The sequence below is a fragment of the Podarcis erhardii genome (genome assembly GCF_964252035.2).
Source record: "Podarcis erhardii genome assembly, chromosome: 3".
Classification (NCBI taxonomy): domain Eukaryota; kingdom Metazoa; phylum Chordata; class Lepidosauria; order Squamata; family Lacertidae; genus Podarcis; species Podarcis erhardii.
Window position 1 is genome coordinate 3587508 of NC_138507.1, and position 14785 is coordinate 3602292.

At 42.8% G+C, this 14785-nt stretch overlaps 1 protein-coding gene across 2 annotated transcripts in view; it reads right to left on the reverse strand.

The window, feature by feature from the left end:
• Positions 1-13665, reverse strand: part of COMMD1 (copper metabolism domain containing 1) — a 62042-nt gene extending 48377 nt beyond the window's left edge. The window contains exon 1 of one of the 2 annotated variants that reach the window (XM_081855761.1): positions 13408-13665. In XM_081855761.1, coding sequence (XP_081711887.1) covers positions 13408-13599 — 192 coding nt within the window. In that variant the 5' untranslated portion in view covers positions 13600-13665. The remainder of the gene's footprint in view (positions 1-13407) is intronic. The other variant, XM_081855760.1, reaches the window with a different exon arrangement.
• Between the last annotated feature and the right edge of the window lie 1120 nt (positions 13666-14785).

Here is a 14785-nt window from a genome sequence, read left to right on the forward strand (position 1 = left end):
TGATGACATTCAGTGCTGGGAAGGCAGGGGGGCAACACCCCCCCAACCCCACCAACTGCGGCTGCATTTGTCACTGACTCTTAGCATAAACTATCTCCCAGGGCTGTAGCAGTGATAATATTAGAAGGGAATTATGCATGCATGCCTGAAATCCTTGGGGGAAGGGGAGAATAAAAATTTAATAAAATTGCTTTATTTAAGTTAATGCAATTGCTTTATAATTCACAACCATCAATCAACATTTGCTGATTACAGAAAGTACAAAAACTTGTTGATTATCTTCTTGGGTTTGTTTGTTTTACAAAAATTATCGCTTGTTATTTGGCTGGTCAACTGAACAACAATTACTGACCACACTACAGGTTTACCATGTTAAATATTGAAACGGATTTCGTAGTTTAAATACAGCTACTTCAAGAAAAATGGAGTGGTTGGGGAAATCAGGAGCTACCACGAGTTGTTTTGCACAGCTCCAAGACAGAACAAATTGCTCCCACTGAAACGTTAACAAAAAGGAAAAAGGCAGAAATGATACACATAAGCCACCATGGTTGCCATGTTCTGGACTTGATTGGCCCTAGCATCTCCTTTTCCTGACGACCATCTTGCTTTTGTTTAACTTACCCGGTATATGAGACAGTTGCCCGTTCTTTCTCTACAACTATTTAGGCCACATTCTCTTAGTATCATGGAGAGTTGTACCAATTTTCACTGCACAAACATACAACTGCAGTTTCAGCCAGACGGAAATGCAATATGGCCCAATTTAATAAGCAAAACCTGCAGACAAGCTGGCCTGTCTATATAAAACTGAAAAGTAATTGGGAGTGCAGAGTAGATTTGAGACACCCACAAAATTTAAGGCTCCTGCCATGCAGTGTTATGTGTGTCTACTGACACCCGGGTTTAATAATGTACAGGATTGTCACCTCAAGAGCTGGAATGTGTTTCAAGCAAACCCCATGGCGGCAGCAGGCGATGCTCCTCCCACAGCTCCTGCACCACGTTGACCTCCCCATGGGTGGATCCTCCCCCTCTTGGTAAGTAGTGGCAACCCTCAGCACAACCAGGCGCCCAACTCCATCCTCCTGGCTCCCGTTGGCCGATGGCACTATCAGGACTCCTTTGACTTGAACCATTGGCTGCTCAGAAGATGCTCAGCTTGTCTTCTGTTAGGAAAACACTGGAGAAGATGGACTACATGGAACTGGCGGAAATGACTGGCAGAATCCGAGACCAGGGAGAAGAGTCGGTGGAAGAAGATTGGAAGAAATTTAAAGTTTATTTACAGAAACACTGTAAAATTAAGGAATGTTAGAAGGATGCTGGAATGAAGTTATGTGGTTTTAGCAGAAATGTTATAAAGGACTAAGTAAAAATGGATTGTTAATTGGTGAAAGAAGAGAATGTAAAATTACAGTATATTAAGATAAACTATTAGGATAAAAACAAGGATGGAAAGGATTTGCTGAAATATTTAACTGAACTAGAATACAAAAAAGGGAGGTGTGAGGAGGTCAAGGAAACAAGCAAATGAAAGATAAGTTATGGGAAGGTTTGATTTGTCCCCCCCCCCCCCGCTTAATCTGGTGTTTTTTCTTTTTTCCTTTTGTAACCTTTAAAACTTGAATAAATATTATTTTTTTTTTTTTAAAAAAGGAAAACACTGGAGAAGCCAGTAGGAGAACCTCCCCCTGCAAATTATTTGTAACCACTGAGCCTAGAGCTTGCTGATGGGAAGGCTGGCGGTTCGAATCCCCGCGACGGGGTGAGCTCCCGTTGCTTGGTCCCAGCTCCTGCCCACCTAGCAGTTCAAAAGCACATCAAAATGTAAGTAGATAAATAGGTACCGCTCTGGTGGGAAGGTAAACGGCGTTTCCGTGCACTGCTCTGGTTCGCCAGAAGTGGCTTAGTCATGCTGGCCACATGACCCAGAAGCTGTACGCTGGCTCCCTCGGCCAATAAAGCAAGATGAGTGCCGCAACCCCAGTCGTCTGCGACTGGATCTAATGGTCAGGGGTCCCTTTACCTTTATGATACAGCAATTGTGCAAATGGGCTGCGTGTCATCCAGAGAACTGCTAAGGTGATCTCAGGCACCAGTACATTTTTCTCTTTCCCTACCTTTTAAAATCCCACAAACTGCTTTTAACTCGCACTGCTTTCAAAAGCAGTTTTTCATACAGCACAAGGTAGTTTTCACTACTGAAAAACGAAGTTTAAAGCCCTCCTAGACCACAAGGAACTACTGCTAGTTTTAGGGTCTCTTTAATCCTTGTAATCATATTTAAGTATAAAATAATTCAGCTAAAGAGATTGGGGGGGGGGAGTCACACGCAATAAAAGGGGAATAGTTATAATGTTTTAAACATTCTGTCCAACTCTGGAGGTGGTTCTGTATTTTGTAGGGTTGTGAACTACATTAAGAAAGGTTTTATGGAATTTCAGGGACACTGACCTTTAAATAGAATACAGTTGGATGAGCCTGTTCATGCTAAAGCTTAGAAAACTGAAAGAGAAATAACAAAATCCTCTTGGCTCTAAAAGGAAAGGAAAAGGAAAGTGCACTCAGAAAAGTATTTAATGAGCTCTTCCAAATGGCAAACAGCTAAGCCCTTGCCTTTGTGAGAAAGAGAGCTGTAATGCTTTGTACTTCAGAGGTCAAGAAAGAAGATCTTAAGCAGAAGAGGCTGGGATGGGGAAAATGCAGCCTACCTCCAATCAATAATCCCTGTAGTGCACAAGAGGACACAAGCTCAGTCTTTATTGATTTATGTAATGCCTGGATGTAGAGGTGGTGCTTTAAAATCTAATAAGACATTCGAGGTTTGCTACATTCTGTAACCTGATTCAGAAATATGAGGAAACTGCAGGATGTATTGGGCAGGACTGCTTCGTGTGCAAGGAAAGGTTGGAATACTGTACCACCAAAGGGTTGTGAACATGTAAGCATACTAGATGCTAAACACCCTGGAACTTTAGGTCGACCCTCAAGACCTGGCAATCCGATTTAAATCCAAACATGAGAGAGGGACAATTCAGAGAAAATGTGTGATACTGTTAACTGAATTCAACCTCATCTTCCAAAAATGGGTAGCTAGCTGCTAGACAACAGATCTTTAAATTTCTGACTCACAAATGTATGTCTTATTTTCAGAGTGTTCTCAAAGTGCGCACACTTTATCATTTTAGTTGTGCCAAGTTAAAGGGTAGTTATAGTTCATGTTTTAAAACAGAATTTCTGTCTTTAGTAGCACTGAATCTAAACTTGTGGAGGAAAACACGGGAGAATGGTACTTTAATGCGGGCAACACATAATTGCCCCGTTAAAAGTGTGTGAAAGAAACCTGGCCAGTCCAGAGTAAACTCCTAGTGCTTAAGCCCCTAGTACTAAAAGCAATACAACAGCATGCTTAACTTTGGCTAGATTGTTCTTTTTAATTCATTCCAAAAAGCCAGACACATTTGTTTATCACAAAGTTAAACCAAAGTTACACATTTTAAAATAATTTACACATTGTAAACATCGTGACCTACCTGTTTCAGGTTTAGTCTGTGTCAGTTATAGCTGACCAAGATTAACAGTGATGCGAAATAAGCAAAATAATAATTTGAACCCCTTATTTCATTTGACAGCACCAGCTATTCAGAAGTTTCCTGTTTTCTTTTTTGCTATTTATTTTATACAGTGTTGTTCAACAGAGATTTTAAATAGGAAAAGAAAAGAAGGCAACCAGAATCTGAATTGTGAAAGCTGGAGAGAAACTGAAGGGTTTTCAAAATCTTTATTCTCTAACTATACGATTAAGTAGAAATAAGCAATGTGTGTAACAGTTCTGTTACTTCATTAAGCAGGAGAAAGGGCAGAGAAAAGCAATAATAATGGAGTTGGAATATCTTCCCTACATATAAAGAATTATGACAAGGACTATGTTAACAAAAAAGAAAAGACTGGGGGAACATTGAAGACGATGGCTCATTCAATAAGACTGGAATAGGTTTAGGACAAACAAGAATATGCCGTCCGTGAGCTTTCGGAGAAGGTGAACCTTTGGTATGATTCAGCAAAACAACTGCTATATTCTTCTAGGCTCTTTCTTACATCAACAAGATACAATGAAGTGCACTTTGTGCTGTTCTCATTTCTTCGCTTGGCCAGTAGGCATCAATAAATTAGACAGTTAACTGGCACAGTACATACTGTACAAGCCCACAAATTAAATGAGGCACTACAACAGTAGAAATAAAACATTTTCAATTAAAGTAAGGAACACAGCACCTTGGCATAGTCACAGACCCCATGGGTGATATCACATGTTCATCATACTCAGAGTAGACCCACTGAAATCAATGGCCTTAAGTGATTTATTTCCTGTCTTCAGGGGTGGGGGGAGCAGTTTGCAAAGGATTGTTGAAAATGGAAATCTATTCTGTGCAGACTTTATTAAAAGGTAGTGAATGCAGAAGACAACAAATGTTCTTTCAAATAACGAAGTCTTCAGGGTATAAAAATATTTATTTATTTGTGTATTTATAACCTGCACTGCTCTAAAAGTATTTCAAGGTGCAGTACAACATTAGAAGGAGTGTCACAAAGTAATGGCAAAACCAAAGAACTTCTTCTGAGCCAGAGATTTCTTATCAACTCTGCCTGTCAGTTCCTTCGGTTTTCAGCTGCTCTTTGCCCCAGACTCAGACTGGGCAAGCTAGTTTGGCCAGGGTGAACGGCAGCATTGTTTGCTCATTAACTAGCATTAATTGTAACCAAGGCATGCCAAAGCTAAAGGAAGTCTTTGAAGAACAGAACTGCATAGTTCACCTTATTAAGTATTTTGGCTGATCCCCAAATCGTCTCTTCTTGTGAAACAAGCAATGTCGGCTCAAATGCTAGTTCTACCATCACTACTTTTCCTGTATAATGTTTTACTTACAGACTACAGCGGTACCTCAGGTTACATACGCTTCAGGTTACAGACTCTGCTAACCCAGAAATAATGCTTCAGGCTAAGAACAGAAATTGTGCTCCGGCGGCGCGGCAGCAGGAGGCCCCATTAGGTAAAGTGGTGCTTCAGGTTAAGAACAGTTTCAGGTTAAGAATGGACCTCCGGAACAAATTAAGTACTTAACCCGAGGTACCACTGTAGTCTGAAAACAAAGCCAGTTAAGAAAAGCAACACATTATTTATTCCTTGCAGCAATAGCCATGTGTAATGCTTCTCTTGTCTTCTCTTCTCTTTTCATTTCATTTTATTTACTATATTTCTTTCCCCTTTCTTCTACCATGGAAACTCAATTCAGTGTACATACAGGGAGGAATTCAATGCTGTGCTATTATGATCAGTGCAAGCGTTTCTACTTGTTTCTGGCAACAGAACAATCTCTCCCCCCCCGACTGTTCTGGGGTTCTCCCCACCCCCCGAGATGATCAGGTGATTGCGCAGGCGGAGGCTGGAAGTGGGGGGGGGGAGCCTTCAGACTATGATCCGGCGCTGCTGTGGTCTAAATTTCCATACTTAGTAAATTGGGAAACCCATGTGGGTTTCAACAGGAAAGATGCTAATGATTCAATCACACTGCTTTGCCTTTGGCAATTCTTTATTATGCCCTGCACCGATTTTTCCATCTATGTATTAATCCCATCCAGACCTGAATAGGTGCAGATTAATATGCAGCCCCCAAGGTCTCTGATATAAAAGATAACACAGCTTCAGAATGAGAAATGCGGCCATTGCTTAGAAACACGTTCCGAACTGAAGGAACTTGAAAAACAAATCATCACATGAGCTGACTATAACCTTCGTGCAGAACAACAAGTCTTGTCGTGGCTTAGTGAGCCATCTGTACTACAAGGAGGAAGGTATGTGTTACACTTTATTGTTATGAAAGTAGTGTTCTTCCTAAAGTGCAGTAGCAAACTCATGCTTCCAGCTGCAATGCAATCCTAATTCCCGTGGTTTCTCTGTCAGATAGCTGAAGCACTCTGGTAACTGCTGTTCAATAATTAGCAGAGGTCAATCACAAGCATTTTAATTCTTAAGGGTGAAAAGCACTGTTCAAAAAATAAGCCTGAAGAGGGAGTTGCTGCAGGAGCAGTTCTGTTGTGCTGGCTCCCTCTAGCACAACTACTCAGTTGAATCTGGTCCATAGGGACCATAAAAGACAGATCACAAGACTGTCCCCCTTCCTCACACAAAAGCCTTAACAGTTCAACATACCATTAGACCCATTCAGACCTGCAACAGTGCCACTGACACGTGAAGATCCTAAGGCCTTTGTGCTCATGAAGGAAGAAACATATAAGCTTGAAAAATGATTTTGTGCAGGACAAGGCTTTGAGTAGCTACTAGTCATTATGTCTTTGTTCTATTTCTACTGTACGAGGCAGTGATGTCTTTGAATGCCAGGTGTTGGGAAATGCACGTGGGCAGGTAGTGTTCTGCTCACATTCTACTTGAAAGCTTCCCCCAGGTCTATGGTTGGCCACTGTGAGAACAGAGATCCAGCAGGCTCTGCTAACATTCTTATTTGTGTATTCCCTTTTCCAATTCACCACTATTGCATCATTCAGTTACATTATGCTGTAGGTACTTACAGCTTCTCAACTACTGAATATAGAGGGAGGGCCAACAAAAGCAGTCATTTACAACATGATATCTAGCATCTCTGAAATAAGCTAAGCAAAAAGAAGAAACAGATTTAGGAAGCAATCCAAACTCCACCCTTCCACTGGTGGGGCTTTGTGGAATGGGGAAGCCAATGCCTCATACATAGCTCTCAGCATTTATGTTAGAAAGTGGGGGCGAGGGAAGATGAGTGGGCTTGTTTCCAGGTCAATGCTGTTCAGTGCCAGATTTACGTGTAAGCTAAACAAGCTCTAGCTTAGGCCCTACTCTCTTGGGGGCCCCAAAAAAAATTAAAGGGAAAAAACCTGGATGTGCATTTCCAAAATATCAGATAAAAAACAAATAAAATAAAGCCTACATACAGCAACAGTGTTTTGTGTTGTGTAGGCTCCTATTTGTGATGTGGAAATGGTTTTAGATACCTATTAAAGGTAAAGGTACCCCTGACGTTAGGTCTAGTCGCGGATGACTTTGGGGTTGCGCACTCATCTCACTCTATAGGCCCAGGGAGCCAGCGTTTGTCCACAGACAGTTTCTGGGTCATGTGGCCAGCATGACTAAGCCGCTTCTGGCGAACCAGAGCAGCGCATGGAAACACCATTTACCTTCCCGCTGCAGCAGTACCTCTACTTGCACTTTGATGTGCTTTTGAACTGCTAGGTGGGCAGGAGCAGGGACCGAGCAACGGGAGCTCACCCCGTCATAGGGATTTGAACCACCAACCTTCTGACTGGCAAGCCCTAGGCTATGTGGTTTAGACCACAGCGCCACCCGCGTCCAAGATACCTATTAGGTCCATAAATTACCCTAGCGACAATTTGTTGTTGACAAAGGACAGCTGGACATGTAAAGGGCCCCATTACCTTCAGTAGCTGAGGGCCTCATCAAACCTAAATCTGTCCCTGATGCCGTTGCACACTGGCTCAGTCTCGCCTCCTCCTGCTCGCCCATATAATTTTTGGAGGGCATCTGAGCTTGGAAGAGCAACACCTGTGCCTAACCTCAGCAGCCCAGCTTCGTGGGGCTTGGGTTGCTCCGTTGGGCTACACTCTTAAATACACTTAACATGAAAGTGCATTCTCTTGACATCAGCGTGTTTTGCTTCCTAATGGGCTTGGGACATTAAAATATATGCATGGTTTTGAGAGAGTTGTATGGCCTGCTTTGGATGCAATTGTGCTTATCCTACAATTAGGCTTGCAGGTCGAAAGTTCTCCTAGATCTGGCATTTCTGGGTGTACAGGGGTCATCAGTAGCCAGAAGTGTCTGTAAACAGTTTCAGCTGGTGTTCTAAATTATAATCCTCTCAGGGGTAATGATTAGGAATGGACCTAACCAAAGTCATTAATCTCCAGCTCTCATCCCAACCAGACTACTGTTACCCTGCACATAGGCTGTCATTCAAATGCACCTGGAATTTCTGAGTTGCTCATCGTGCAGAAGCTGTATTATTAACTATGTGGGAGTATGCTGTGTGGGACATGCAACACCAATTGGTTTCATCTTTTTGGCTAACTATTTGCATCCGGGATTAATTCAAAATGCTGATTAAAACGGTAAAGGTTGTAAACAACGAAATTAATTCAACAGGGTCAAATGAAAAGTTCTACACTTTTGTAGAAAGAACCAGCTGCAGTATACGTGAAAAGGATCTTGGGGTCTTAGTAGACCACAAGCTTATTAACATGAGTCAACAGTGTGGTACAGCAGCAAAAAAGAAAATGCTATTCCAGGCTGCATCAACAGAAGTCTAGTGTTCAGATCAAGGGAAGTAACAGTACTTCTGCCTTGGTCAGACCACACCTGGAATACTGTGTCCGATTCTGGGCACCACAATTTAAGAAGGATGTTGACAAGCTGGAAGGTGTGCAGAGGAGGGCAACCAAGATGGTCAAGGGTCTGGAAATCAAGCCTTATGAGGAACGGTTGAAGGAGCTGGGTACGTTTAGCCTGGAAAAGAGGAGAGTGAGATGAGATATGATAGCCATCTTCAAACAAGTTAAGGGCTGTCACATGGAAGCTGGAGCAAGCTTGTTTCCTCCTACTCCAGAGGGTAGGACTCAATCCAATGAAACCAAACCCAATGGTTTCAAGTTACAAGAAAGGAGGTTCTGACTAAATACCAGGAAGAACTTTCTGACGGCAAACACTGTTCAACTGTGGAACGTACTCCCTCAGAAGGTTGTGAACTCTCCTTCCTTGCAGGATGGATGGATTATTAAGCAGAGGGTGGCCAAGGATTAAGACCTTCTGGGAGATGATCTATAATGAAATGAAAAAGGTATTTAAATATACCTTTCTGAAGAAACCAGAGGCCTTTCTCCTGGGCATGGTCGGCCAATTGGTGCCAAAGAAGGACAGAACTTTCTTTATGTATGCTACAACAGCAGCAAGAATACTTATTGCAAAGTATTGGAAGACACAAGATTTACCCACCCGGGAAGAATGGCAGATGAAGTTGATAGACTATATGGAACTGGCGGAAATGACTGGTAGAATCTGAGACCAGGGAGAAGAGTCAGTGGAGGAAGATTGGAGGAAATTTAAAGACTATTTACAGAAACATTGTAAAATTAATATCTGTTAGAAGGATATTGGAATAATATTATATGATTTTAGCAAGAATGATATAAAGGATTTGGGAATAACTGACTGTTAATTGGTGAAAGGAGGAAAAGTAAAGTTACATTATATTAAGACAATTTACAGGACAAAAATTTTAAAAGAGGGAAAGGATTTGCTGAAATGGATAAGTGACCTGGAATACAAAAAAGGGAGGTATGAGGAGGTCAAGGAAATAAGCTAATGAAAGATTAGTAATGAGGAGATCTGATGTGTTTTTCTTTGCGTTTTTGTTTTTGTTTAATGGGTTTTATTTCTCTGTTTTTTTCTTTTTTTATATTGTGATGTGTTGTTTTGTTTTTGTTTGGTGTGGTATTTTTGCTTTTTCTTTCTGTAATTTTTGAAACTTTAATAAATATTATTTTTTTAAAAAAAATATTAAGCAGAGGGTGGATGGTCATATATCCTGGATGCTTTAGCTGAGATTCCTGCATTGCAGGAGGTTAGACTAGATCAGTGTTTCCCAACCTTGGGCCTCCAGCTGTTTTTGGCCTACAACTCCCATCATCCCTAGCTAGCAAGACCAGTGGTCAGGGATGATGGGAATTGTAGTTCAACAACAGCTGGAGGCCCAAGGTTGGGAAACATTGGACTAGATGACCCTCAGGGTTCCTTCCAACTCTGCAATTCTATGATTTAGCTATCTGAAGGACTGCCTCCACCCAGAGGAGCCTGCCTGCCTTGAGACTCTATTCTACGTCCCACCATCCAAGTCAGAAGTGGGCACAAGGAATACTGCCCTCTCAGTTTCAGCATCTAGATTGTGGAATGCCCTCCTGAACATATCTACACCATCTGTTAAAAACTGTTGTTTTCAACAATTAACTTTGTTTCATTGCAGCCCGCCTTGCAGTTCTCATCATCAAAAGGCAGGCTAAAAAAGCATTTCATAAAATATATAATGATATTGCATAACGGTTATAGCTTAAGTACGGTTTCATATTAATTATGCAACTTGTTTAATATTCAACCAGAGTTGAATAACAAAATGCTGCAGAAGTCAGCATAATATATTTTGTATGTTCTAAGAAACTATACATAGTCATGAATTTTAAATACTGAATTTTAAAACAAGAATTATGACCCATCTACCAGTATTTGAATTGAAGCTGATCTTGTATTGCCACCTAGAGGCAGAAAGTGAAGTAGCCTCTGCTTAAATTATTTCAGTAAGAAGGATGGTGTACAGTACTTTGGATAACAAGTGGAATAATTTCAACTTTCCAGGCTAGACTATACATCTATAGTTTTTGCAGATGAATGTGAAGTTTCAGTCTGAAATATAGGAGATGTTACTGCTTGACAACCAACTATTCTAGTTACAATTTCTATGGTAAACAGACTGGTCAATGAGATGGCCAGCATCTAAAGTGGAAAGAGAATGCAATAGCCCAATACTGGTGGGGTCTGCATGTCACTCTACACCATAATTAAAATGAGCTATTGTTTAATGTAAGGTTTAATGTAATTAGGCAGCATGCTGCTCCAGAGTCCACACTTCACTTTGCCTTGTTGGAGAAGAAACAAGCCAGAGTCTAGGCTCGTGGTTTGTTTGTCTCCAAACACAATGCAAGCAGAAGCCAAAGTTTGTTTCTTGGCTTACCACTTCTCATTGTTTGGGGGAAACAAACCATGAGCCGAGCTTCACAGGCAGTGACAAGGCAGATTCTAGAGCTTCTTCACCGGCGTGGTAGCAACAAGAGCAGAGAAGAGAAGCGTGGCCCTCGGAGCGGCAAGCGCCAGCATGCTGCCCATTCACATTGAACCACATTTAATTTAAGTTGCAGATAGGTAGCCGTGTTGGTCTGCCATAGTCAAAACAAAATAAAAAAATTCCTTCCAGTAGCACCTTAAAGACCAGCTAAGTTAGTTCTAGGTATGAGCTTTCGTGTGCATGCACACTTCTTCAGATACACAGATGTATCTGTACTTCAGATGTGTATCTGAAGAAGTGTGCATGCACACGAAAGCTCATACCTAGAACTAACTTGGTTGGTCTTTAAGGTGCTACGGGAATGATTTTTATTTTTTTTTCACATTTAATTTAATTAGGGTTTAATGTGACCTGCAAATCAGATCACTATGTGAGCAAATGCAGTACCCTTATGAAAACGAATGCCTCTGAAATACCAGTTGCTACAGATCACAGCAGGAAAAGGCTCATTTTGCTGATGCTCTGCTTGGGGGCTTCCCTGAGGCCTCTGACCAGCCACCGTGAGAGCAGAGTGCTGAACGTGGTGGGTCTTCTTATGTTCTTTTGAAAATGATCCCTAAAAGGTGTTCTGCAGGCCTAAAATGCAGTATTACTAATTCTTCTTGCAAGAGTACTAAATCTTTTTGTGCTGATACATTCCTACACCGCAGAACTTTTTCCAGCATCGTTATATTTTATTCATTTTCTGTCAGGCACGTCACTGCAGAAACTATATTTGCCCACACACTGCTAAGTCATGGGAGGTGGGGTTAACGAAGGGAAGACAGACAGGTAACAATAAACAGAAAATGCTACAGAAAATATAATGTGTGCAGCCGTGTAAACTGAAATAAATTACAGTGGTGCCTCGCAAGACGAAAAGAATCTGTTCCGCGATTCTCTTCGTCTAGCGGTTTTTTCGTCTTGCGAAGCAAGCCCATTGACAGCTTAGCGGATTAGCGCTATTAGCAGTCTAGCGGCTTTTAGCGATCAGCTGTTAAGCGGCTTATCTGCGGAACAGCTGATTAGCGGCTTAGGAAAGGGGGGGAGGCGAAAAAAACCCACGGGAACTCGCAAGATTTTTTTTGTCTTGCGAAGCAACCCCATAGAGAAATTCGTTTAGCGAAGCGCCTCCAAAACGGAAAACCCTTTCGTCTAGCGGGTTTTCCGTCTTGCGAGGCGTTTGTCTTGCAGGGCACCACTGTACATAAATGGGAAGAAATCAGAAGGCCCCTACCATTTGACAATGTCAGTAAAGAATAAATATCAGGCAGACTTGGTATTTTCAAAGTGTTTAGCTTTGTTTACTCAATGCAAGAACAATAAACATACAAAATTTGCTTACTCTCTAGCTAACCTTTTCCAATGCAAATTACTTTTAATTCATCTCTCCCCCCCCAACCCTCCCCCCCACATCACTGTTGGGGAGGCAGGACAATTGTTTAAGATAATTTATTTTCATAAGTGTGCTTCAGTCTATGTGAAGGATGCAACTAGGACATTCTACCTCTGATGGGTGGATAGAAATTAACATACTGTAATTCATTGTTAAATATGTTGTGTGTGAGATTTTACATTTGCAGTTGGCATGCATTCATTGCTACTAATGAACTTTATGAAACAGATTTTGTTTTACATCATGGAAGGTTTTTGCTCTGCAGCACTGCTTCACAATAAGCACAGCTCAGGATGGGAATCGCCACCATCCAGCACCTGGGGCCCCTCCCTACCCTAAGTGCCACCACAGGGGCTTCTGCAGAACCCCTTTGCCCTGAGGGCAGCGAGGAAAAGAAGGAAGAACTTTTTCTAAACAAAAAAGTTGTGTTTTCCATTCAGGCTGTAACTTTTTAAAAAAGCAATGCTTACTGTTATAATAACCTTACATAAACCAATTTGTGAGGTCCACCTGAAAGGAGCTATATAAAGACAACAAATAAATAAGTCTTGCTTGCTCATATGGAGGTTAGAGAAGCTGGATTGGGTGGCTCCTGCGGACCAATCAGACTGCTGCATTCTGGATCCTACTGTTCTAGGACCAATCAGACCGCTGCATTCTGGATCCTATTGTTCTAGGACCAATCAGACCGCTGCATTCTGGATCCTATTGTTCTAGGACCAATCAGACCGCTGCATTCTGGATCCTATTGTTCTAGGACCAATCAGACCGCTGCATTCTGGATCCTATTCAACTCAGTACATAACAAACCCTGTGAGGAAGGTTAGGCTGAGAGTGAGCTTCTGGACCAAGGTCACCCCCCCCCCCAGTGAGGGGGGATTTGAACCCGGATCCCAGGTCCTGGTCTGACGCTCTAACCACTAGGCCACACGGACTGATTTGTCTGATCCTCTTTCGAAGCTATTGGCTGCTCCGCTGCGCCGCCCCGCCTTCGGCCCGCCCCGACGCCCCCAACGCGCCGCTTCATTGGCTGCCCGGCAGTTCTACCTGGCCCGCCGGCCCCGCCCCCGTTACCTTGACGACGCCCGTCGTCTTGGCCAGCAGGGCTCGGAATTCCTGCGGCGCCGTTTCCGGGTAGAGCTGGTCCCGCAGCAGCTCCTCCGTGATCTCCGCGTTGCCGTAGTAGGTGGCCTGGGCGATGCCGTTCAGCAGCCCCAGCAAGGGCTTGGCGGCCTCCGCGGGAGGACGGTCCGCTGCCGCCGCCATCTTTCCCGAGGGGACTAGGCCGCGGCCGGGAAGATTGGTTCCGACGGCGGCCGGGCGGGGACAAACCAAGCCGTAAGCGGGGCGATCCTACCCAGCTCGGTGGCGACCCCTGCTGGTCGCGGCAGTAAGAACAATGGCAGCAGAACAACAGTAATAAACCACGTTGTTAGTTAACATCGAAAACATTATTGTTTTTTCACGTTTGAGCTTGCAGGGTTTTTTTTTAAGAGTTTTTTTTTTCTTTTTAAAATCAAGCGCTGCATTCATTTTATGAAATAAATAAAAAGCACTGAAGTAAAGGCGTTCTCTTCAACGCAGGTTTCCCATTGACATGGCAGTGGGGCGTCGTCGGTGAAACCTCCATCTACACACAATGGCCTTTTAATGCATGTCTGGAAGTTGCTTAAACACAGGACGTTATTTAAGCCAACCAGCCGCGCAGTGCATGGGACGGGGGAGGGCTGCGGTGTAATGTGCAAAAGGCCACAAGTAGCAGGAGAAAGGCTTTGTGACGCTTTCTAGGGTCACATGGGAAACGCAATTTCCATCTGAAGCAAAGAAGCCCGTGCCCCTCAGGTCCTTGCTCTCTTCCTCATTTTTGCACATTGTAACTGTGATCCTATTTAATAGTTACAATCAGTGCTTTTTAAGCAAAAAAATATTTAGGGGTACAGTGGACCCTCTGGATATGGATTTAATTGGTTCCAGGGGCCCATGCACACCCTGAAAAATCTGTAACCAGAGGCGCCGCTTCTGCGCATGTGCAAGTGGCAAAACGTGGAAAAATACATATTACCTATCCAGAGAGTTACGTAACCTGAGTGACCACTGTACTCTCATTTTCCTACTCATTGAAATACTGCCCCTCAATGAGGCCAAACTTAGTCACAAAATATTTAGGGGTATGCATACCCCTGCGCCCCCCCAGAAAAAAGCACTGGTTACAATAACTTTCTCGCTAGGTGCTGAGCTGGCCTCCCTATAAGACCAGATGAGGCAACCCTCTTAAACTGGCCTTCGCTGGAGAGGGCATATTTTATCGATCCCCGTATCTGAATAATACAGTAGAGAACATATTTCCTTTTGAGCTCTTATTGACTCAGGGATGAAGAGACATAGGCAACATTCTTTATAAATGTGAAAAGAGGTGTGCTACTAACACACATCTATTTCTATTCAAAGTATG